This window comes from Rhea pennata, chromosome 11 (genome assembly GCF_028389875.1).
Source record: "Rhea pennata isolate bPtePen1 chromosome 11, bPtePen1.pri, whole genome shotgun sequence".
NCBI classification, from domain to species: domain Eukaryota; kingdom Metazoa; phylum Chordata; class Aves; order Rheiformes; family Rheidae; genus Rhea; species Rhea pennata.
In genome coordinates this window covers 23,968,053-23,994,497 of record NC_084673.1, presented here as the reverse complement: position 1 = coordinate 23,994,497, position 26,445 = coordinate 23,968,053, and the positions used below count along the sequence as shown (strand labels likewise).

Here is a 26,445-nt window from a genome sequence, read left to right as displayed (position 1 = left end):
GGCTGTCTCTGCCCTCCTTGCAATCCCCTTTAGATAGTGGAAAGCTGTTGTTAGATGCCCCTTCAGCTTTCTCTTCCCCAAATGAAACAATCCCAGTTCTCTGGGCTACAGTCTTCCACTGGACTCTCTCCAGTTCTCTGACATCTCTTTAAGAGGGTAAAACTGAACACATCTGGAGTGCTGTGGTCTCACTGGTGTCAAGTAGAGGGCAAGAACCACTTCCCCTGCCCTACTGCCTCTTGCTGATGCAGCCCAGGATGAGGTTGGCTGCCTTTGCTGCAAGGGCACGTTGCTGGCATATATCCACTGTGTTCTTCTCCAGGACCTCAGGTCACCTTTTGCAAACCTGCTACCTGGGCAACTGGTTGCTAGCCTGTACTGCTGCACGGAATTATTCTGTTGCAGGAATTTATATTTATTTTGGCTCATGCTGCCATTCAATGCAAATGTGCAAGCATATACAATACCTTCTCCGCCCTAAGGCATATATTTAGTATGTTCCTTTCAGCTTAAATGTCTTCCTGTAAGCAAAAACATTTTTAAAACTACTACAACAATTTATAGACTATATATCAAGAAAAGTATTCACTGCTCAACTCTCACTTTATACTCAGTTTCCAGTTTACCATGTACAGAGGCTATGTACAACCTGATATGGATGACAGAAGAAAAGCACTTAAAAAGCCACATCTAAATCACCTGCCTCTCCTCACTCCCCCTACTCTTTACTACTTGCAGTGAAATCATGAAGTGGCAGAGCATTTCCCACCATCTCATTTAGAAACTCTCACATTCAGCAGACTGAGTTAGCAGCAGCTAACTCAGTTCTTTAACTGAGCTAACTTAGGTTTTTTAACTCTCCTTGCCAGCACACAGCCATTCAACTGAGACCACTAAAAAAGCCACATGCCTAAGTTAGGTGTTGCAACACTCCCTGCTATAACATGTAAGTCTTCTCTGTGAATCAGTTCCAACTTTGTCTCAAAACACAGATTGGATAAACAGTGGCACTCTCTTTTAAAGAGCTTCTCTCCAACAAAAAGTCAGTCTATGAATGAGTATTTATAGTGAGCTACGCTATTTTCATATATTGCTTTTAAATGCCAGTGAGCACATATGCACATTAACTTACTGTTTAACCTGCACATAAATCAGGATTGTGATATTTCTCACTGATCAGCCTTTTATATAAATTTCCTGATTTACATCCTCATAAAACACAAAACATGCTCATTTAAAATTACTGAGAATAACACAGCTTATTCTCCCAGAATCCTGAGCAGCGAAGAGTAGCATGCTGATGTATACGAGTATGTCCACACTCTCATACAATTCTCATTTACCTACGATTGCTACGCTATTATAGATTTGATGGCATGTGTCACTCTAAGTATGTGCTCCCCACTAGGCAAGAGCAGGATGGTAGACAAACCTTCCAAGCAGTCTAATGAAGGTTCCTAGTGTAAGAAATGTAAAGAGAAAACTTGATCATCTTTCTGCTTTGCAGACAAAGTTTGTTCTTTATTATTACATCAGGAAGGTGAAGAAAGCCAAACCTACATCCCTGTGCTTGTGATCTCTTTTCCTCTCTTGAATGACGATGAATGATAGAGGTACAACCCCTTCCCAGAAAAGTAATTTATTCTGCCTATAAATCATGTTCTTGTCTCAAATCTGTCATTTATTTATGCATTTGCAGATGGCATCATCATATGCAGGTGACAGAGGCTTCAGATACTTGATATACTCTTTTTGTCTTGGTTAATATTATACACACATCATAGTATCACTGCATCAACATTTTATTACAGATTAACTAGCTCAAACAATCTTGTCTTTCACAGAAACTAACATCCTTCAGAAAACAGGCCTCTTTTTAGATGTTCACTGTCACAAGTGGACCTGTATCATGAGCTTGGTAAGCAGTAGCTACCTACCATAAACAATAAAGTCATTTAATACTGTATGTTTAATACAGGTGTGTTCAGTGGAACTAACTGAATATTTTAAAATATCTTTAAAATAGTATTGTGCTGTTTTTTCTCCCCTGTTGCTGAGAATTATCACTAAAGAAGAAGAAACGATGATGCAAGTCGTGCCCTCCAGATGTCTCACAACATACCATATGGCAATCAGGTCATCCCCATCCCAAAAGGACTTTGGTGCAACCAAGCCTTTATAGTCTCTAAAAAAATTAGCATCCAAGTTGTGGGTCACAATGTTCAATGACAGCCAAAGCGTCTGAAAGGTGCAGAACTGCCCTGCAGAGCAGCTTTCTGGCATGCTCTGAGGATTTTGGTGGAATTCAGGTGCTCTCAAGCTTAGGTCTCTACCATGACAAGCCTTTGAAACACACACCTGAACACTGCAGATGAGGGATTTGAGAAGCAGTAGATGAACAGGATTTCAGCAACCCTCTGGAGGATTATCCGAACAAGATACTACAGTAAAAGTGTCAACCTTGCTCTTCACTTGCTAATTCTACTGTTTGTATGTTTGACTCCTTTTCACTAGGAATTAAATACTTCAGAATTTCTCTTTTGCCACTGTCTTCACTTCGGAGCAGGGGTCACAAACTGTTTCCAAACTTGCAGTTCTAAATGATCTACACAGAAGCAGGCATGCCCCCATATGATAGTCACATGCAAGAAATACTGAGTGTGATCTAAAACAGGGAGTCACAAAAAGAGCATTTGATCTTCAAGAGAATTACTGGGCAACATCAGGCAACCATTTCTTCGCTCTGTGCTTTTGCTTTCCTCACAGCATTGTTATTTCCCTATCTCAAGGGGATAAATTCATTACTGATGGCATAGGGCTCCAGAAAGTCATGCAATGAGGTCCAACAGTCAGCAAACTGCTTTCCAAGTCAGGAAACCAAGATAAAGAACAAATGAGGTCCAAAGCTATCAAATAGACTAGGATCTCTCATCCAAATCTGACTAACTGGCACTGTGACCAGATAAGACCATTTTACCTGTTTACCCATCTGTCACTTGAGACAACAGGGCCAAAGGCCCAGCTCATTTCAAATCCCTCAGCCAAAGCTGCAATTTTATACTTCCAAATTGATATTCCCAGCATGGGTTTGCTGAATGCTGGTAACCTGCTGGGCTGGAAACCTGGTTATGTTGAGATGGGAAAGCATCTGCTTTGTTTTTGATATATGAAAGACATCATCATCTCCACACTGCCAGCACTGCCCAAGTGAACAAAGAATATCTCCAAACACAAAAGTATCTCCTTGCATTAGTATATTCTTCATAGTTCTTTTTTACACTTCAGATACTAATCCCACTACCTAAAGGAAGTCTTTATTGCCAGAAAGAAAAACTGAACCACCCTACTTTAATGAGCTGCCTTTTCCCTCATAACTATTCACACCCCTACTCAGTGACAACACTTTGCTGTCACTATGGACATTAACCCTCCCAGGGATTAAATATATTAGTGACACTCCACAGGGGAGACCAAGAACTCTGACCAAGGGGACCCACAGAGCTCTTCTGCTGCTCTTGCTAGACCCTCACATTTCTAGAAGTACAGAAATCTCCTCCAGTCTTCCTCAGGCTAGCCAAAAAGACATCCAGATGGCCCACTGCAAGATGCAACCAAACAATGTGATATCCCTACTGCTGAGGTGATATAGAACAGTATGTATTTCATCCTGAACTCTAGGAACAATCTCTGGCATACCATCATTTTCCTAGGAAACAGGCTTTCTTTATCTTAGTTTTTTTTCTCCAATATTGTGCCTGAATCAAATAGGATTTGATAATATCAAGTAAGGAACTAATTAAGAACTATCTTTGTCTTGCAGGAACAGTAGTTTGAGTGACATTCCTCCCTCTATCATCCCCATTCTTGCCTCCAGCTTTAAATTCTGTATTTCATTTGAAACGCCACTGCATTACATAAGTACACAACTACAAGGACATCCTCCCTCAAGCTTTCTGGACTGCCCAATTGCAATTGTTTTTATCTCTCAAGTCTGCCAACAGGAAAGTGGTAAAAACAGATTTCTCAGTGATGTTGTTCTATTTTTGTCTTAGTATTTCTCTAGAAATCCCTCTCACTTTAACGTTAAAAACAGTGGGAGACGTAGATCAACAGTTATTATTCTGTACAACTTGAAACAGCACACAGAACTCAATGCATCTTTACTAGTCACATAAATACTAAGAGCAAATACCTGGAGCACAACAGACGACTGAGTAATTCCCATCTTACACTGTTGAATTAAGATGTTACCATCCACATGAGCATCGTGCAAAGTTAAAAATCAATATCCTGACAAGAAACAGACTGTGCTGGAGGATCTAACACAATAAAAAATTACCAACCTCTGCTTGTTTGCACCACACGCTGATGTTCTTACGCTGAGCTTTCGTGAAATGGTCCCAAGCCTTTTGTTTGGAGGCAGAATGGTACACGGCCACTATCTGCTCGACTGTAGTATCAAATCAGCAGTCATATCAGGCCAGAATATCATCCAGAGAGGGCGAACAAGAGGAGTAAAGGAGTAAAAGAGTGGAATCAGGCAGGTGGTTCAGCTAACCTTTTGTTATAACACTGCACCGTGCTGAAGCCATGCTCAGGAAAGGGACTCTGCCTGGAAAGAAAAGTATGGACTTCACCAGGCCAGTGCTAAACACTCACAGAGTAATGACCAACTAGAAAAATCTGCTCTCAATTGGGAAAAAAGAAAGGCACGCGTTGCCATGAAAATGTTTGAACACTCTGTGCAACACCACCAAGGAGTCTAACAGGAAATGTTTGCTCTTTAATTTGGGATGATTGAGTAAAACTGTGGAAATTGGCACTTAGAATGTTGTTCTGCCCAGTGGTTCCAGTCCTAAAGAACAGTGCCACACCTTGAATATTACAGCATCCCATCAATGCGCTCAAAAAAAGGGCTTCTGGTATCATCTATCAAAACCTTTTTTTTTCCCTTAGGTGCATTTCTTCTAAAATATTTTTCTAAGAAATTTGCAGAGATTTTCAGAAATACAAAATGCCTCTTATGGAATTAGAATCCATCTAGTGACAGAAAGCACACCTAGCTGTTTTTTTCACACTTGGGATATTGTAGTAGGCATAACAATTATGCAAAAAAATGGCTCTCTGCTGCTTACACTAGTAAAACTACAAGCGGCTGAGATACCAGCAGGCGTTTTACAGAGATGAGTTACATGCTGTCTACTACTACTTACTCTGTAGTGCTTACTGTGTTTCCTTCTGGATCATGTGCCCATATATTTTATCATGAACACAGAGAATCAAAACTAATTAAGTAATAGCCCAAATAACTGAGTGTAAAACTGAAGTGAAGGATGTTCACATCCTAGCCAAAGGACTCAAGGAGACTTGGTACATTTATGGAGAAGGCAATCTTAAAAACAAACAAACAAAAAAAAAACAGGCTTACTAAAGACTGAATGTGTAAGAGGCTTAAGAAATTGTTACAAATCAGATGCTGAAACTAATACAGCCTATGCCTCTTACTTGACTTCATGGTTAAATAGAAGTCCTCTGGGATGTGAAGGATCCAGGTTCAAACCTTACTCTGTATATGGTTTACTCTGTAACTTAGGTTGCTCCAAACAGAGCATTGGGAACATTCTACTGCATCCTACCTTTGGTGAATAAATCCTGCATACTTCGCTGAGGCACCAGATTACCAGGAACTTACCTTGATTGTGCACAGAGGTGCAGAGTGTGGAAAAGATGACAGAATTACTAACAGACTATTACTAAAAGAAAAAAATAAATAAATAAAAAGATCATTCTCCTCTTCCCCTAGATGTGGACTCTTACTTCAATAAAAAGCTACCACAAGGAACTTTTGCTAGGTTACACTTATAAATTAGCTGTAGTGGCACAAAAGTGATTGCTATTTCTTTTCCTGGAATTCTTTCTGTATGGCATCTCCATGTTCCAGAAACTGAAGTGTTCTCCCCTATAACAATAGACAACTGACATTCAGTGCGGAAATATTACTCACACTGAACTAGAATCCCTGAGAGGGCAAGTTTGAATTTCTCTTTAGCTTCTTCCATCTCTTTCTCATGAGTTGCTTTTTCATTCACTAATCTGCGAATGTGGCTGTTGGCTGACTGAATCATAGAGTAGAAGTTGTTTGCAGTTCTTCTGTTCACTTCTCCACGCTCTATCCATGTTAGCAAGGTCTGTACAGCTTCTGAGAACTTTGTGTCATCTGCAGCAAGAAAGGATATCTTTAGACCAGGGAAGTACAAGGCTACCGGCACAGCTTTCAGGGGCTTTCTCTGGCACCAGTGAACTGCTTACTTAGGATCACTAATCTGGATTCCTGAAAACACAGTTATTAACTGAACACAAGACTATAAAGGGGAAGGCAAGTCACAAATCAAGTTAACTGAACAAGCTTTGTTTACTGAAACACAGCAAAAGAGAGGAGAATCAACTGCTAGAAACCTGCTAAAAAGCCTCATACACCTACTTTGATCCATTCTTTCATGAAATAAAGCATCCTGGGACTCGGGAAGAATCAGGCCAAGGACAGGTTTTAGGCTTCAAATAAAGTCTTTGGATTTAAACTAGTTGTTCTAAAGGGGAAAAAAAAAAAGACTGTTTATAAGAAAATGTTGCATTCTAGATCATCCTTCTGTACAAACAACCCCAAATATACAATTCTGATGAACAGCTGTTTGGGAGAGCTGTTCACAGCATACAGCCGAGAACAGGGCATAGGAGAGACATAAGTGCAGTAGCCTTAATAAGGAACCCAGCACTATAACAGGATAACAGCATTTTTTCTATAGTTGCCATTTCCTTAATATTAAATAGCAGTAGCTATTCTTTGAGTTAAAATTAACATATAGTGTGAAACACCTAGGAAGTTACAAGGTCTAGATAGCACCATCATCTCGGCTTCGAAAGAAGACCACTGAAGAATACAAGCCTCTTTCTCTCTCAGCATGTGCGCAGAAGGGTGACCACATCCCACAAACCTACTCACCTTTAAGTTTCTCAGCAACAATGCTGCATTCATGGTCAGAGTAATGGACGACAGGAGGTGGGGACGGAGGGCGGAATCTCTCCTCTTCCAGCCTTCGGCGATGGCGTTCCTCTCGTGCCAGCATTCTCTGTTTACATTCCCACTCATACAGATCATCACGTGCCTGAGCAAAATCCACATGCAGACGCCCAGTATCCTTTTTGTCAGTGCTGGAGCCTAGCCTGATACGATAACCTGGTGGTCGTGACAACAATGTTTAAAAAGGAAAAGTAAAGATGGGAGCAGTATTTGGAACAGGTCCTGTCACCCACAGCAGGGACTAGGCCAGCAAATGTGCATGTCGATTGCGTGACAGCTTTTCTCGACAGTGTAGTCTGCACAGCCCCTTTTTCCTTGATGCATATCAAATGTGATAGAAGGCTTTCCTCTGTGTTTAATAAAAATGTAGGGCTTTGAGAAGAAGGAACTACAAGCAAAAAGTTCCTGGAACTAAAGAGGCTGCATTGGCATTCATAATAGGAATAACCAAAGAGACACAACTCTTACTAACAGAGCATTGCAAGTCTAACCCAATTCAACAGTATCCAGAAAAGAGCGTTCCAATCAGTTCCTTCAAAAACAAATAAAATACAGAAAAAGTTTCCAGTGTTTAAATGACAAAGAGAATTTCCCTATCTCTCTGGAGAGAGTATGGGTCTTGGAGACAGTACACTGACTTGTGAATGAATTCAGACAGAATTCTAGCACAGATGAAAACATTACAGTATTTTCCTAGAATGGTAGAGAGTTTGGGCTGTTCAGTGCAAATGTAACAGCACAACACATGCAGGCTAGGCAGGAAATGCACAATTTGCCAATTATGTGGGTTGCGAGCCATGAGGCCCCCATCACGCATGAAGCAGACCTCTTAAAACCCCGCAGAGATGGGACAGAGGATCCCTACAAGTCCCAGTGTTTGTGCTCTGGCTGCCAACAGGAAAAAGATACTGATGAAAGTCAGGCACATCATCCAGTGAACAAGCACTTGAGTACAACTCTAAATGTTTAAGAGAGTCTTAAGGAATCCTGCTTTTATGCTTATATTCCTGCTGGAACATAAAATGTGGGAGATTTATCCAAGGAAGAAGGATAGTTTTCAGATATTTAAACAGAAATACAGTAACAGCTGAAAAAGAGGCAACTCTGATGAAACATGGGACAAATCTTCCAGTGGCAACAAAAGCCTATTGTTGTAACTGTAAAGAAATCATCACATCTCTACTCCAGAATTTTAAGTTGTCATCTCATATGCACCTACCGGAAAGATAAAGTGCCTTATCTACCATGAACTCCTCAGCAAAGCGAATGTGACAGAAATTCTTTTTACTCTTCCGAATAGCTATAACTTCTCCACATTGTTCAAAAACCTCCATAATGATCTGTTCAGTTCCATTTTCCGGCAGTCCTCCAACAAACACTGTCTTACATCCAGGGGGCCTCTCTCTTGTTGCTGGAGGAGGAAGATCTGAAAACAGTGAGAGAGAAAACAGGTCAGGTTACAGAGTCCCTGTGTCCCAAAAGACACCTATACCTTCTTTGCCTCCTTCAAATACACACTCAGCTACAGTGCATTTCACTTTATCAAGTAGTAGATCGATAGCATTGTTTAGGTGCCACACACAGAAAAAACATATTTACCAGCCTATTTCTAAATAAGAGATCTCAGCAGCCCAAAGTCTCCCAGGCATTTTCTCTACTGCAAGTAAGAGCTCACGTAGTTCCTATTGTAGACTTTGAGCAGTACCCAAGACCTCAAAACCCTGTCAGAGGAGAGGCTATACGAACACAGCTTAAAGGACTGCTCCTAACAAAGAATCAGTAGAAAACATATCTAAAAAGCATAAAGCTATATTGCAGTCTAAAAAGCATACAAAAACACTAACATCAGGAAAAGCTGCTAATCAAATACTGGATCTTTACCAAAAGAGATATAATGGGAAGAAGGGTAAAAGGAAATGGGCATAGCCAAAATGAGGTAGAAGGAATCCATTTTCTACCTGCATGGCTAAAATCAATCACAGAATATTAAAAAGCAGCTGAAGGTTAAATCCAGTTTTCCTAGAAACAGGATATTAAGTATGCTCACTTACCCTACCAGGAATATCATAGCACACAAAATGTAGGTTGACTTAGGAGAAGTGTTTCTCCAGCACTGAACTCATTTCTATGCTTAGGTTGCCACTTGGCAAGTGCAGTGAGACCCTCACAACCCAACATGCAAAGGCTGAGAGATGTTACAACCTTGATGCCTGGTATTTCTTAATACCTGAAAAATCTTAAATGAATTTCAGTGCTAATATCCATTTCCTCCAGTTAACTTCATAGTATTAAATGAGCTACGTGTATTATGGTCATTTAATCCTGTGGCATTCTAAATTCTTTGAAAGCAGTTCTTTGAAAATATTCTATTTTCTTTCAGAAGAGGCTCCTTCTGGCTCCCAAATCAAGTCTGCCTTCTCACTTGCTACAGCCTTATGAAACAAACAGCTTTCTTCCCTGCAAGCCTCATTCCTGTTGCAGCAACATTCCCTTTAAATCTTCTGCTCTTATTTTAAAAGACCAGAAATGGCAAGGTAGCACCCAGATAGGGGCCAGCTAGTCCAATACCCAGAGCAAGCCTGAAGCAAAGGCCTCCAAGGGATAACAAACCGCAAGTGAAGATATCGCTGCTAGACTAAAACTGATCCACAACCATTAGGGTTCCCAAAACCTGACATCTGAGCTTTATCTCTATTCCAGTGTTCTTTCATAACCTTAACAAATATTCCCTCTGCCTACTTTTCTATCAATGTATCTTCTCAATTTTCCTTGGAAAATTCAGAATTATTAGCATTCATCACATCACATGAAGTAAGCTTCACAGTTTAATATTTGTATGGAACCTGGTTTTACATAGGCTGCATTGCAGCTCAAAGATACATTGTTGACTCATTTTAAGTACGTGAAACACAAGATAAGTCACTTAGAGGGTGTGAAATGCATATTCTTCCATATTCCACTACAGTAGCTCAAGGGAAAACAAATTTGCCTAGAAGCACAGAATGCTTTTTCTAGAAGTTCTTTTTTTATCCACTCGTGTATTTCCCAGAAATTAAGATTTCAAACTATATTCATTCAGAAGACCAGACTAAAGGAGGGATTCAAGCAGCAGGAGAATTAGAGAAGGACAAAAGTCACATGGACAGCAGGACTGATCACACCCCATGTTGCTGATGATGGAAATGTATAGGCCTGGATGAAATCAGATGGTCTGTTAAAAGAAGCTTCACTGAAATACAAAGGACAAAGGCTGCATGGGGAGGACTTGGGATACAGGTAGGAATGTGGTCAGTGGAGCACACCAACAGTGGGGTGAGAAGAGAGGATAAAGCTGGCTTTCTTTGGGAAGGGAAAGAGCAAGAGGTTAAGAATAATGCATGGAAGCATAAACATGGATGTGAGGTGAACAGGAGATGGAATAGGCTGGGATTACAGGATAAAAGTGATGGGATTAGAGAAGAAATGAAAATCCTTCAGCTGTGACACAGGAAAGAGGTGGAAGAGCTGTAGGAAGGGAGGGAAAGGTCTTCAAGCAGATAAACTGTCACTGGCACACACAAGAGAAAAAGGCAAAGGATCGACATGAGATGTTGAATGACTGGGTGACAACAGAAGCAGAGCCCAGCAGCAGAGATCTGGAAAGAGGAATGCAAAGTGAAAATAACATTCAGTAAACAGCCACTTTGGTATGTAAGACCAGACCTGCAGACAAGACATAAGCTGAAGGGAGCCCATAGGAGAAAGTCAGTTAGCAAAATGGAGGTAGAAAGAGAAAAGAATCAGAGGCCAGCAGAGGAGAAGCAGTGAGAAGAACTGAAGAGGGTGGAGGAGCAGGAAGAGAAAAGGAAGTAAGATCTCCTCTTCCCAAACCCAGGTTCCTCATGACCTGCGACCACTGTATTAAAGGAAGTGGTCTATACATCAGGAAATGGCAGGAGTCCCAACAGATGAGGAGGCAATATCAAGAGTAGAAACACAGGAGAGGGAAAGCAAGAGGAGACATATTGGCTGCAGAAGAAAGGATGTGGAAGTTCAGTCAACCTCACGTACAGAAGCCTTAGGCTGAGAAACTAATATGTGTGAGGCTACAAGAAACATGTACCTTGAAAGCAATATCTGAGTGTTTTTGTGGCAGTTACTTGTTTGCCCAGCATCAGGAGAATCTTCCTTCTAATGTAGCATTAGAAATTCTTGAATAGTCATCAAGTATTTGATTTAAAAAAAAAAAAAAAAAAAGCTTTCCAGAACCAGTCAATGGTACTGAGAGTGGTTTTTTTCCGGCAGTGGTTTACTGAGATGTATTGGCAGATCAGGAATTACAAGAATTTTGTTTTAAATACTAAGTAAGGAGCATCATAGTTTCTCAATCCTAGGAAGTCATGAGACTCAAGTGCCATCTACTGGTATCTTGTTTATAAACCCCTTTACATATACAGAGCTACAAAAGCCTCCTGCAACTTCTCTACATAACGAAAGTGTCATCTTTCCAGTGAACAACACTGTCTCTGAAAAAAACAGGCATTTTTTCCCATAACCCATTTTTTCTATAAGCGATGTCAAGTCTCTTATGTCCTGACACAGAGCCACAGATTTCTGTACGGCCATGACACAACAACTGAGCTACGCTTGAGACTGCATTTTTTTGGTTCCACTTTCCCCAGTTCATAACTTCTGTCAATTTTGTTATTGAGATTCCATCTTGACATTTTGAGTACACTGCTTTGCATTCTTTGTTTGCCTGGTAGTAAGCACTGCTCATAAGAAGCTAACATATTATTGCTTCTCTGAAGATAAAAGCCAAGTAAAGCTTCTGCTTGCAGGCAAGGCGCTGGCTACTTAGAACACAGTGATCCCAGGATCACCAAGATTTGGGGAAGCTGCTTGCATTAATCTGAGAGCCAGTACCAAGCAGGAGGTGCTCCACTGCATCTGCAGGGGAATAAACAAGCTATTACAAGCTATCAATTTTTTTTCACAAGTCCCCTTGCAAGTAACTAATCTTGTAGTGGGAAGGGTGATGCAGAAATACAGGTTCAAGGCAAGTATGGTGGAATGGATGCCTTGGCATTCATAGACAGGAAAGATGGTCAATGCCTATGTTCTTCATATACAAAACTCCAGAGACTCACACTCCCCCTCTCTACGAGCACCTCCCTGCACTCAAATCACACTCAATCTAGAAGAATGGGAAATGAAGCAATGGGGGTCCATATCACACTTTGATATCACTGTAGAGCTACCACCTCTGACCCAACTAAGCTGTCTATGAGTAAGTGGAATGTGAGACCAGCCCCTGTAGCCTGAGTGCATAAACTCTGCTGACAGTATGTACAAGAAGATGCAAGAAGGCTAATGCTATCCTGGAGTGCATTAGGAAGAGTGTTGCCAGCAGGTTGAGGGAGGTGATCCTGCCCTTCTGCTCAGTCCTCGTGAGGCCTCATCTCGAATACTGTGGCTAGTTCTGGGCTCCCCAGTACAAGAGAGACATGGAGCTACTGAAGAGAGTCCAGTACAGGGCTACGAGGATGATCAGAGGGCTGGAGCACCTGCCCTATGAGTAACAGCTGCAAGTGCTGGGCCTCCTTAGCTTGGAGGAGGGAAGACTGAGGGAGCCAGATCTTATCAATAAGTACGTGAAGGGAGGGTGCCAAGAAGATGGGGTCAAACTCTTTTCAGTGGTGCCATGCAACAGGACAAGAGGCAACAGGCACAAACTGGACCACAGGAAGTTCTGCCTGAACGTGAGGAGGAATTTCTTCCCTGTGAGAGTGACAGAGCCCTGGAACAGGTTGCCCAGAGGGGTTGTGGAGTCTCCTTCTCTGGAGATATTCAAAGCCCATCTGAATACAAGCTGGTCTAACATGCTCTAGGTGACCCTACTTGAGTAGAGGAGTTGGACTATATGATCTCCAGAGGTCCCTTCCAACCTTATTGATTCTGTTATAGGCTTCTACAAGCACAAGATGCATTCTTAAAATCTTCATTTGACAAAGAACCAAGCCCTTGCTCATGCTTCAACATCCTCCACTGCTACTGGTCTCCTCAAAGTAGTAATACAACACTACACTGGCACAGCCCAAAGCTCTGCTCCAAGGATAACGTTAGTCATATTGGCTCACAGGCTCCTTAGTTTTCCAAGTTGAGTACAATTATTGTACTGCAGACAGTCATATAACAAGTAACACATTGCTGTGATCTAGAGATCACATCAAAACAAACCGTCCCCATGGAGTTCATACATTCTTTCTGTTGGGGAGGCAAAGTTGATCATTAGTACAGTTAATTCAGTTATGGGGTTAAGATGTATACTAAGGTACCAGGTCTAATGGGCCCATCTGTGCCCTTCATAAACACAGCCTTATGCTTCTAGCCTCTCAGATGCGTGCGTATTTATATGCAAAGTACCCCAAGTTGCCTCAAGTATAACAGAATACTTAAGATCCTTGACTAAATTTGTGCAAGTATAAAGAGCCAGGGAAGGTTGTTTAGTTGGCAGTGTTGCTTAGATGTGATGTTGAACAGAAACCCATTATGTGGCAAGCCGCATATTATCTACTCTGAACACAGTTCACACAACTTATATTTATTATCATACAAGGGATAAGAAGCAGCTTCTCCTAAAGTATGGTTTATCTTGAAGGTAGATGTCTAGAATTGGTCAGGTGAATCATAACCAAATGCTGACACAAGCTAGTGTCACTCTGCAATCATTCTGCGATTCCCTTACAGTCATGGGAGAGTTAGGCAGCAGAGACTGGGGTGATTCGTCTTCCTCAAAAACAGACACAAATATTTGCTCAAATGAATTGCCCCCAAACTCCACTGACCATTCTTCAGTGATGATAAAGGCATGGCAGGCTCCAGACAGAGAGGTTCATGGTGAGGACACACCTAGAAAAGGTAAATGAAAGTCCACCTAGACCATCTCAGATTCCTGATAAGCAGTCATTCCTGGTATTATAATTTGTCAGGATTATACTGACAAATATAATGACAAAGTTGGTGTGTGCCAAACCATCTCTGCCTTGCAAGTTTGTCACTTGGAGAAAACTCAGGCAGTAAATGTCAACACAGGATACTTAAACAGTTGAAAGAATGAAGAATGAGTAATGAACTGACATCAAGGAATAAAACTTTTTGTCCAAAGAGCCTGCACATATAAAATACTTAACAGCAGAGTTACTCCCTTCCTGTTGACTGCTCCAATACTGCAGTAGCAGGATGAGGGATACAGTACTACCATTACACAATGTGCCAGAACGCTACCCTGCATCCTTCCAAGAAATGGTGAAAGCCAACATAACATGCTCAATGAAGTTTAAGAATTATTTCAAACAATCCAGGTGGAATCCACAAAAAGGCTAAGTGCTGATGGCCTATTATCTCTAAAATAAATCTCAGAAGACAAAAGAGAATTCTGTCCCTCAAAGCTGTTCTGATGAGGAAGGTGCCAATGGAGTCCAGACAGAAAGTACTATAGAGATTGAGATCTCTCACTTACTGGCCATGAGATGTCAGATTCACAGAATCACAAAATGGTTGAGGTTGGAAGGGACCTCTGGAGGTCATCTAGTCCAACCTCCCCCTACCCAGGTAAGGTCACCTAGAACATGTTAGACAGGGTTGCATCCAGGCAGGCCTTGAATATCTCCAGAGAAGGAGACTCCACAACCTCTCTGGACAATCTCTTCCAGTACTCTGTCACTTTCACAGAGAAGAAATTCCTCCTCATATTCAGGCGGAACTTCCTGTGGTTCAGTTTGTGCCCATTGCCTCTTGTCCCATCACTGGGCACCACTGAAAGGGGTCTGGCCCCACCCTCTTGACACCCTCCCTTCAGGTATTTGTAGACACTGAAAAGATCCCCCTTCAGTCTTCTCTTCTCCAGGCTAAGCAGGCCCAGCTCTCGCAGCCTTTCCTCGCAGGGCAGAGGCCGCAGCCCTCTGATCATCTTTGTAGCCCCACGCTGGACTCTCTCCAGTAGCTACCTCCATGTCTCTCTTGTACTGGGAAGCCCAGAACTGGACACAATATTTGAAATGAGGCCTCTCCAGGGCTGAGTAGAAGAACAGAATCACCGCCCTCGACCTGCTGGCAACAGTCTTCCTAAGACACCCAAGGATACCATCGGCCTTCCTGGCTACAAGGGCACATTGCTGGCTCATAGTCAAGTTGTCATCCACCAGCATTCCCAGCTCCTTCTCCGCACAGCTGCTCTACAGAAGCTCAGCCCCCACCTTGTACTGGTGCCTAGGGTTATTTTTCCCTAGGTGCAGGAGTCTGCACTTGCCCTTGTTGAACCTCAGGAGGTTCCTCTCCTTCCAGCTCTCCAGCCTGGCCAGGTCTCTCTGAATGGCAGCACAGCCCTCAGGTGTGTCAGCCACTCCTCCCAGCCTGGTATCATCAGCAAACTTGCTGAGGAGGCACTCTGTCCCCTCATCCAGGTCATTGATGAATAAGTCGAACAGGATGGGACCGAGTACTGAGCCCTGGGGAACTCCACTAGCCACAAGCCTCCAACTAGACTCCACACTACTGATGACAACCCTCTGAGCTCTGCCATTCAGCCACTTCTCAGTCCACCTCACTGTCCACTCATTAACCCACACTTCCTGAGCTTACCTAAGAGGATGTTATGGGAGAGAGTGTCAAAAGCCTTGCTGAAGTCAAGGTACCCAGCCTCCACTGCTCTCCCCTCATCTACCCAGCCAGTCATTCCATCCTAGAAGGCTATCAGATTGGTTAAGCAGGATTTCCCCTTGGTGAATCCATGCTGACTATTCCTGATCACCTTTTCCTCCATATGCTTGGAGATGACATCCAGAATGAGTTGTTCCATCACCCTTCCAGGGATGGAGGTGAGGCTGACAGGTCTGTAGTTTCCTGGGTCCTCCTTCTTGCCCTCCTTGAAGACTAGAGTGACATTGGCTTTACTCCAGACCTCCTATTCTCCAAGACCTTTCAAAGATGATGGAGAGTGGCCTTGCAATAACATCCACCAGCTTCCTCAGTACTCATGGGTGCATCCCATCAGGGCCCAAGGATTTGTGTGTGTCAACCTTGCCTAAAAGATCTCCAACCCAGTCCTCTTCAACCAAGGAAAGTCTTCCTTTCTCCAGATTTCTGCAGAACATCAGTTGGAGCTCACCATCCCAAGCTCATACATGTAGTAGACCAACACAGAACATGGTTAGTAGCCTGCTCTTGAGTTTTGTTGCTGCAGCATGCATATAACACCAACTATCTTTGCTCAAAGATGCTTTGCTTTCTGAATCAGTCACTACTTAGTCTTAGAAAGCTGGCTGGAGCATTACGATTTATGCTTCCTTTTTTTCTTGTACCTGAAGAGGGAAGGACCTTTTTTTTTTTTAAAAAAAAAAAAAAGCTAATTGATGACCTGAAGTCATCTGTTCTCTAGAATATCATAATCGGTAGATAGATGTCTTAAGCAGGTCTCCACACTGCCACATGCACATCAAAACTTGACAGAAGATTAAAACTGGTGTCACTGCAACACTCCCCCAGAGGCATATGGGACTGCAAGGATGGGATGTGATACAGGTTCCAAGGTTTTGCCAAGCACACTAGAGAAATTACCATTGCAGCTGACACTGATGTCTCACCACTACTTATTTTTGCAGTTGCCACTCTGGGCCAACTTTGTGGACTGGGAGGAGATAAAGGCTGAAGCCTTCCAGTCCCACCTGTTTTCCTAGGTGCTATTTAATACTGATTTTTTTTTCTTTCCCTTCAGAGAAGCAATAATGGTGTTCCTAAGAGGGGTCCAGCTGGACAGTTTACCACCAGGGATTCTAACTGGAACAGGGAAATGAATCAGAAGGCAAAGCAACACACTCCAGAACAGGCAGGTTTTAGCAGCTTGTCAGCTAGCAACTTACAGACAAGAGGTGATAACTTTTAAGAAAGTAACCAGCCAAATTTAAGAGTTTTCACAGGAACAGGAAAAAGGTACCCTTGATCCAAAGAGACTGGCCCAAAAGCTCAGTACTGCAGCTATCCAAACAGACCTAGCTATGAGAAATTCAGAAAATTCTAACCTGTGCAAGAGCAGAAAAAAAAATGAAGAAACAACTGCCCTTGCTTCAGCTAGGAATTTAGATGAGAGAAGTTAAAACTGCTAAAATGAGACACAGAACTAGGTTTTACATGATAACAGAATAGTTGTAGGAAGAACAACAGGCAAGCTCTAAACAGGGTGAGTAAAGTGTACATGCAGGAAGAATAAGAATTAGTAAAGTAGCTTTGTAGTTCAATTGGGAAATGCAGTGAAGAAAGAATACCACAGATAAAATCAGATTGTATTTGGATCACACACTGCTTCACGGAAGGATTTGGATAAAATCAGAAATCTTTTAATATTCTAAAAGGATATCACACTATGAAGAATTGTATTAACAGGAGAGACTTCACATTTCTCAGAAAAAGGCTGATGAAAAAATTATCAGTAACGCTATTGCAAATGACAAGTTAATGATAAAGTTCATTGGGTAGTTCTGAACCAACAAGTAGTGCTACTTGTTGTAAATGGGGGGAAAGGAGGAGCCTATGGATATTCAAAACATTACAGAACAGCTAGAGGTAAAAAATCTTGATGGTGTAACCATGAACTAATCCAGTTTAAATAACAATGAAAAGCTCAAAAAAAAGCAAGGTTTTTGCTAGGAATTTTGTAACTAAGGAGTTTTTATTTCCAAGGAATAACTTGGAGAAATTAAAGGAACTGATCTGAAAAGTTCTCAGAACTTGAATGTGATAGAAGCTTCGAAAAAAATTAATTGTACCTCAAAGCAGGAAGAAAAAAGCCTCTTCCTTCAAGCCCAGTAGGAGGAAAAAGCACTCTGAAAGGCTTGAAAAGTACACAGAACTCACAAGACACAGGAAAAAGATTGGTTAGCATAGAAAGAAAGAGTAAGGATAAAGCAGTAACTGTTAGAGAGCACTAGAAAGCTCATTTAGAATTTTTTTAATGGTGGTTAATACAAGTATCCAGAAGCATCAGCGTGAAAAATCAAAGCCTAAAAAAAACCAAAGGATTGGGACAGACTAGATGTTAAGCATATAATCTGTGCATGTTTCAGCATAACAGTAATGGCTAAGGACCAAAGGACACCTCAGTAACAATTTCCTACTTACCTCTATCACATGTGCAGTTTGTTGTTCATTTCATCTCCCTCATCTTTCCCTGCACAAGACCTAACAGCTGATTTTTGTAACAAAAGCCAAGTAAAAGTGAGTCAGCTAATTTGAAGGCAATTCCTCTTTCTTGCTATACCCAGATGCTGAGTCCTGAATGTCTGTTATCTTAAGGTTTTCTGCCTTATTTCAAGTTGCCTCTGCTCTCCTTCCCTCATTTTCAGTAAGACCCTAGTGCTTTCATCTCTCACCATCAATCACATGGGCTGATCCTGTAAGCCTTACTTCCAAGAATTTGCTTCTTTGAAGCCTTAAATAATGCAAGAATCACCCCAGGAAAATTAGAGTCCAAATATCTAGGGACTAGAATATTTTATTTTCTGGTCCTTATCTAACAACTGAAAAGACTATTTATTGAAATGACAAACACTCAGCAACAAGAATAGAACTTCCTATTGCTCTGTCACCTGTTTGTCAGCATCTAGACCATGGTGACCATGGCATCTCTATGGGTAAGAAGTCAAGCAAAGGAAGCAGGAGACCTGCATGGATAAGCAAGGAGCTCCTGGCAAAACTCAGACAGAAGAAAGTACACAGAATGTGCAAGAGGGGACAGGCCACTTCAGGGGAATATAACAATGTTGTCAGAGTATGCAGGGACGTGACAAGGAAGGCTAACACCCATTTGGAATTAAATCTGACAAGGGATGTGAAAGACAACAAGAAGGGATTCTTCAAATACATCAGTAGCAAGAGGAGGACTAGGGAAAATGTGGGCCTGCTGCTGAATGGTGCGTGGGCCCTGGTGATGAAGGAGACAGAGAAGGCAGAATTACCGAATGCCTTCTTTGCTTCGGTCTTCACTTCTAAGGCCAGCCCTCAGGAATGCCGGAGCCTGGAGAAGAGAGAGAAAGTCTGGAGAAAGGAAGACTTTCCTTTGGTCGAGGAGGATCATGTTAGAGGTCTTTTAGGTAAACTTGACATTCACAAATCCATGGGCCCTGATGGATGCACTCACGAGTGCTGAGGGAGCTGGCAGATGTTATTGCTAGACCACTCTCCATCATCTTTGAAAGGTCATAGAGAACAGGAGAGGTGCCTGAGGACTGCAAGAAACAATTCCTCAACACCTTTGAACACAAAGAAGACGACAACGCATAAGCAGGCTCTTACGTGGGTTAGGTGGGAAGAGAGTGCAGCTTTTGCAGTGAATGATCTCCTTCACAGCAGGCATGTCTGGAGGGATGGGAGGCGGGACTATCCCCAGGCCTGGCATCATGGGGTTGATTGGAGGGATTCCAGTCATCATGCCAAGAGCAGGATCAAAATCTAAGAGGGGAAGAAAATTAGTCAGTTATCATTTTGGACTCATATGAAAAACTGTTCACTGAGATTGTACTCGTCGTCTGTGCCATGGAAAATTAGCTGAACAAACAGCTACAGCGAGGGAATACCACAATTCAACTCACCAGAACTTTCAATCTGTACTCTGGAAACTTTTTTTTTCCCTGGAAGTTGATCATCTCTGCAAAATAAACTTCCTCTGTTCAAATTACATCCTTCTCTACTTCATAGATACTACTATCTCACATCTAGCGAGAAAGTCTTTCCCAATAAATACTCTATTATCCAGATGAAGGAAATCTGTGGCATACAGGAACAGCATGAAACCAAATTCAGTGGAGTATCAAAGTAAATAGCATAGACATAGCTTATGACATGGGATTAAGAGCTTCACCTTGCAAACTAGACAAATATGAATTCTAGTTCCCCACTTTGTGCAACTAAGAACATGCCAGAGGAATTCTAGGTGAGATGCACAGAAGAATTTAAGGAAAAACTTTATTGTTAAATGTCATCTAGAGTGGCAAGATACATCTTATCCCGTTCAATTTGTTTCTAGGCTTTTAGTTAGCAATATTTAGACTAGATCTGCATAAGTAGCATTTTATTCTGGTTTTACTCTTTCATTATCTTCAACATCAAATAAAACTAAGCAAAGTTGTCAGATGAGGGGTGTTTTATCTCTTTGTAAGTAATGAGCCCATGGAAAGCAATACTCGCAGGCAGATATATGGAAACATCACACTTTATACACTACGAAAACTCAAATTATGAGTCTGAGAATGTCAGTGGTAAGATGTAAAGACAACTGGTACCATCAGGGCCAGTTTGTACTATCAGGCTGAGATTTGAGGAAGAATTTCCTCCTGTAGACACAAATCATCATCTTCTCTACCCTCTACCATCATTTTCAACTTTGCAACACAAGAAATCTTGAAGATCTAGGCAGTCTCAATATCACAGGACACTACCACAGAATGTGCAACCCTGAGTGCTACAGAGCCTTGGAATCTGGTTACCTATTTCAGATGCAGAAAGCTAAAATTAACTTTGGAAGACACAGGGAAAAATTACAAATAGGTGGAACTGAGTGAAATGCACCGAGATGCGGCATTTTCCTTTGATGCTAAGCTGATATCAATTCATATGCTATTCATATCCCTAAGGCAGGAGAACTATCCTGTATTCTTTACTTTGTAAACACTTCCTACAAAAAGCTACTACTTTGGCTGAACAGTCTGGACGCAAGACAACTTTTAGTGTCCAGACTGAATACCTGGGTTTGGTAGCCAAATTTTATCTTCCTTTTTACTTAGAAATATTTTACTTAGGGTTACTTAGATTTGCTTGCACTCAGTGCAAGTCTTTCTGTTCATTTTATGCCATATAGGAATAGTTACCATAAAAACATAGATTTGAGAAGTCCTCTGCCATGAAAAAGTTTCAGAGGCAGCTGGGATGGGAATGCTGCAGCTGCAGTTACCACAGAGACAAAGCTTGCTTAATCTCTACTCTAGACAACTTTTCTCCTTGCAGATCCTAGATCCTTAACCGTACAAGTCAGTCACTCCACTGCCTCTTCTCATTGCACAGGCATATCCACTGAAGTAGAAAAAATTACATGTTATGAAACCTTTGGAACAAATTATTACATCAGATGAGACTCAAGATCCCTTTAGATTACAGTGCTAGCATAGCTAGGAACAGAAAATTAATTCTTTTCCAAATACATTTGTTTATAACCACTACTTATCCACAGGGTGCTTATGTTGGTATCCCTAGCCTGTGACACCTGACTTGCAAAGTATGACATTAAAGTTGTGCAATTTTAAACTTTCATTAACAGGTTTCAGAGATGATACTGTTGAGAAGGCTAGGCAAACAGCACTACTTTCAGCTATTCAAAATAGTATTTTCACCTATTTCTCAAAATAAAATCAGCACATAATCAGTTCATAGCTTCCTAGAAAAAAAATTATAATCAATCTTCCTATCTATAGATAGAGCCATGTTCAACAGACCAGACAGGCAGCCTTACTACTTCATACAGTGATTCCACTGCACTTTACATGGGATTCAGGTTCCCAAGGTAAAGAGGCTTGTAAGGCTTGACTTTTAGGGTGAGGGTTGGACTCAGGCAAAATGATTAATGTTATGCCTGTATTACTACTATTTTTGGGTACAATTGTCTTCTGCTGCAATTTTCTACAAAATTAGAAATATTTGGAAGTTCTTTGAGCAGCAGCTTCATTCACAGGATCTAACTAGGAAAGAGAACATTGGGAGAGGGTACCCCATCCTAGATCACTGCAGGCTGAATTCATGTATTCATAAGTTGAAGTCTGAGATGAAGGTTCTCTTTTGGGTGGCTGTGACACAGGGAAAAAAAAAAAAACTCATGAAAATATGAGGAGCTGGGGAAAAATTATAAAACCAAGTCCTGAACGAGTAACATCCTGATACAATCTGAAGTAAACCTTGCTGAAGGCAAACTGAAGTTCAGCAAAGCACAAAATACCCCCTTTCTTAAAGGGCTGGAAGAATACCTGCCGAAGGCAGCATCCTAAACTTCAATTTACTAATACAGCTTTCAGATTCCAAACCTTTAGACTGGGATACCAGTTATATCCCTCCCTTTTTTGTAACACTTATACTAGCAAACTCAAACCCAGTCGAGAAACTTTACACCATTTTCATGGATACTTCTGGCCTGTGCCAATATCCCTAGGCATGTTGCAGGTTAGTGGTAGTGGCCCTGACATACCCCTTTGTAAACAATACAGACAAAGCCATATCACTTGGAAACGTGCCCTGAGAACACTGTCTCTCTGTAATCCAGCCCTGTCACTCCTATAAAAATCATAGCTGAGATGGTAAAACTACCCTTGCTATTTTCCTACAGTTGTACTCTAAAATCTCAGCAGGGAGTAGATAGCAGCTTGCTCACAGTTGCCTTTTAAGAGGAGCTGTAAGGAAGAGGAAAGGTCAAAGCTCTTGCTACTAAAACAGTGTGGAAGGTGGAGATGGGGAGCTTGAGTGATCTGCTGTAAAATGAAGAGAAAGGTCAAGTTTAAAATGACTCTCCCTAAGAACCAGGGCTCCCAATTGTCATTTCAGCACAGCCGGACATAAGTCAAGACCAAGAGTTTGGTCTCAGCACTGGCTGGCAAAAGACAGGGAGAAAAGGGGGGGGAAGGAACAGAGCACAATATCATTAAACATCAGAGCTGAAGAATGCCAAATCTTCTTCTGTCTTTGGGGAGCAGAGTACACCATGTTCCTGCAGGGAAGCAACACTAGTTGACAGCAAGAAGAGCAGAATAAGATGCATTTCAGTCATTTCCAACTATCTTTGGCATGGTAATGACTGTTCTGCCTGTCCTTACAGCCAAGAGCACAGTGGGTCTAGCTGGGTTGTCTGCCACACGTCCAGGGCAGTCAAGCACACCCACCCTTCTACTCTCCTCCCAGCTTCTGGAACTCTCTAAACTCAATCTCTTGGGATTTTGTAATTCTTCATGCTAATGAGTGTAAGCAATCATCTCACTCTCGTAATCTGTTACTGGTTCAAGGTTAGTTAACAGTAATGAACATGGAGACCAACCAGAGAAAATTCTCAGGGCAGGAGCAAAAGTGCAAGTTCTGTCAAATAACATAGGAGTTTTAGAAATCTGAGGGAGGAGAAAGCTAGGCCAGTTGTTTGATTGAGGTAGGCCTACAACCTTTGGAAAAGTGTGAATGGATATAATAACCAGAAACAAAAGATTTAGCAAGATTATAATTAAAGGTACAAAGTATGTATACAAAAAGAAACAGAACCCATGGCCTTTGAGTTTGTGGTGGCTGGAAAAGTGAGTCGCACTGTTTATTGCTAAACTAGCACTGTGCAAGTGCTGGGCAACTTGCCAGCTTGCTTAAAGATCTGCTTTTTCTGTTAAGAAGCAGAGCTGATGGCTAGAGGCCAGCAATGGAGAGGATTAAGCAGCAAATGCAGAACAGCCAATCTCCATTTGTAAAATAAATAAATAAATAAATAAATAAATAAAATAAAAAGGAAGAAAGTTCTCAGGGGCTCTAAAGAGTTCAAAAGCATCACACTCGGCAGGTACTATTTGATGAAAGCTGCGACAACCTTTTTTATATAAAGCTGGCAGCACCTAGATGGAGTGACAAATGCAGCACATTCATCTTAGATGTTAAAGTCCTGTCAAAGCATTCCACAACAACACATTTTACTTCACCTGTAGGAACAGAAATAGACTAGTAAACTCTTAAGCACTTTTAGATATTCTTTACTGAGACCTGAAATTTTAATCACACATGGCTTTCAGCAAAGATGGTCCAGGGCATATCAAGCTCCCATTACTTCTCATCTTTTAGATTAGTCATTTTTAGAGTGTCATTTAGAGCATGAACTTAAAACTATCATTGTGGTCAAAAACTGGCCCATATTCACCACTCTGCTGTTTTGCAGTCAAATCAGGAAAAGTCACTGTGTTCCTAAAACATTCTCAGTGTCTGTGTTGTTTGCAGAACATCTGATCTCAAAGTCTGATCTCAAAAGGATCATAATTAACCTCAGTCAGCATGCCAAAAGCATTCTTTATTTTTATAGCTGGGAACAGGAAACTGGATTCAAACTTGTATACTGTCCTAGGATAGAGCGGATTATTTCTATTAATTTTACTTGACAGAAGCATGCAAGCAGGAGAAAGACATGAGAACAAAATCTTTTATAGCAAAGACAAACGTGAAACAAAGCCTCAAGGGCAGAAGAGTATAGAGTACATAGAAAATATGCTAAGTTAAATGATGCTGTTATTTAAATATAGTATCAGTTGTACAGCAAACCACCTGCTCTGTGCCATAAGAGCAGAACAAGACTGTAGAGTGCTGCCAACACAGACATTCTCTCCCCAGGTGAGTAGGCTGATTACTCAGGCAGGAGACAGTATCTTTAGAGAGCTTAATATAGTAAAGCACTGAAACATTAATTTTATTTCAAGATTTTGATGCACAGTGCCACTGCACTGAGAAATCAGGCACAGCACAGCTCTGTTACCAATGCAGTTCTTTAACAAATCCTAGATAGGCTGGTGCAACCACAAACATGTACTCTGTACTGCAAGACAGTTATTTCTGAAGCAGAACCCTCCATTAACTTCTACCATATCCATCTTACTGCCTTACTGCTTTTTCTTTATCCCCCACATCCTTCAGTCTAAGCAGTTCCAAGACAGTTCAGCTTAGAAAGTAACATTTACTTTGAGCTCTGCAGATGCCTCTCAGTGCAAGGCCCTGCTCTTGCTGGCCCACTGCAGGTATCTAGTGGGTACTCCACAAAAAAAAAAGGTTTTGGTCAATAAATACATATTCTCATTTCTTCTGAAAACAGTTTTACACCACTGACTTCTGAATTAATCGCTTGTAGACATTAATGCATTTTAAACACAGTCAATAAATGCTCTAAGGCATTAAAAAAATAGTAAGAACAACCTTATGCAGTTGAAATAGGACCTCTCTGAAGACATATCTGAAAGGAAAACGAGGACAAATTCACATACCAGGCAGAAGTGGTTGTCCCGTCATTCCCATAGGAGCCATCCCAAGGTTGTTCATCGCAGTGGCCCAGGCAGCTGGGTCTGACATCGGCAAGCCCATCGGTATGGAGTCCAGGCTTAGATTTCTGCCACCGTCTGCAAAGAATAAAAAAGTGAGTAAGAGCTCAGAGTATATTCTTCTGCACGTTGTCCAGCAAGGCTCTGCAGTATCAACAACCAAAAACAGATTTGATCCTGACACATAAGAAAGAGCTAAGTAAAAACAACACTGAAGTCCCTATCAAGTAGAGGGTATTTCATGGAAGCAAGGTCTATGAAAACACTGCCTTTCAAGCATATCTAAATGATGGTTCCTGCATAACAAAGAACAGCTCTAAGAGGCCTTGAAGGAACACTGGTTGAAGGTAAGGGGTACCTTTTAATTTCCTCCAAGAAATTTATGAACTTAAGACAAAAATTCAGTAAATTGCACTGAATTCAAAGATGACCAATATATTCTATCAGAGAATGCTTTCATTGTCATTTGAAGACATTTCTTCCATGCTAAAACAAGAAATGAAGCAAAGAATAACTTTTTAAAAAACCCTTTCTCTTCTAAGCCCCAAGTTCAGCTTAATATAAGCAAAGCCAAGGTCAAAGCTGTAACTCCATTTCTCCCTCTTTCCATCTCCATCACCTTTGCAATACCGCCCCAAAAACACAACAACAACAAAAACAACACACATTCACCACTTGTTTTATTTCTTACATTGGCAAAACTTTATGCAACTAGCCAAAGGTCCACATTACATTTAGACTTAACCTACTTTTAAAATACCAATCATATGCATCTATTTCTTCCTTATCTGACAAATCCCACTGACTAGGGAAAAACAGAATATTCTTTGAAATAGCCCCAATGATGCACAGAGTAATGCACAATAGTCAGTAAACTCTGAATATGCAACTCAGTCAAGTCAAATATGAGTCAAGGAAGCAGGAATAGAAGGAAAACACACACCATCTGAAGAAAGGAAGGAAAATGCAGCTCCTCTAGCTATTAGTGATGAAATGTGCTTGGTGATGAAACACTTGTTTTTGTAATATGGTCACTGCTGTCGGTTCATAAGGGCTGTGTTACAACGCAATTAGATAGGTTGTAACACAATAAGCAGGATCTACAGCACATTATAGTCTTTGAGTGAAGGAAATATGTACTTACAGTATCTGTTCACCAATCAGAGGAAATGACACCATTGTGGATTAAATAGATTACACAGTAACATGGGATTCATGTTCACAGAGTGCTTTTCAGTAAGTTAGAGAAAC

The 26,445-nt window shown here is 41.3% G+C and overlaps 1 protein-coding gene across 1 annotated transcript in view; it reads right to left on the bottom strand.

Moving 5' to 3' along the window:
• Positions 1-26,445, bottom strand: part of ENOX2 (ecto-NOX disulfide-thiol exchanger 2) — a 63,651-nt gene that overhangs the window by 21,564 nt on the left and 15,642 nt on the right. Inside the window, exons 3-8 of the mRNA XM_062584848.1 lie at positions 25,141-25,272; positions 19,406-19,561; positions 8,298-8,504; positions 7,001-7,234; positions 6,005-6,217; positions 4,344-4,450 (exon numbers count right to left, since the gene is read on the bottom strand). Coding sequence (XP_062440832.1) covers positions 4,344-4,450; positions 6,005-6,217; positions 7,001-7,234; positions 8,298-8,504; positions 19,406-19,561; positions 25,141-25,272 — 1,049 coding nt within the window. The remainder of the gene's footprint in view (positions 1-4,343; positions 4,451-6,004; positions 6,218-7,000; positions 7,235-8,297; positions 8,505-19,405; positions 19,562-25,140; positions 25,273-26,445) is intronic.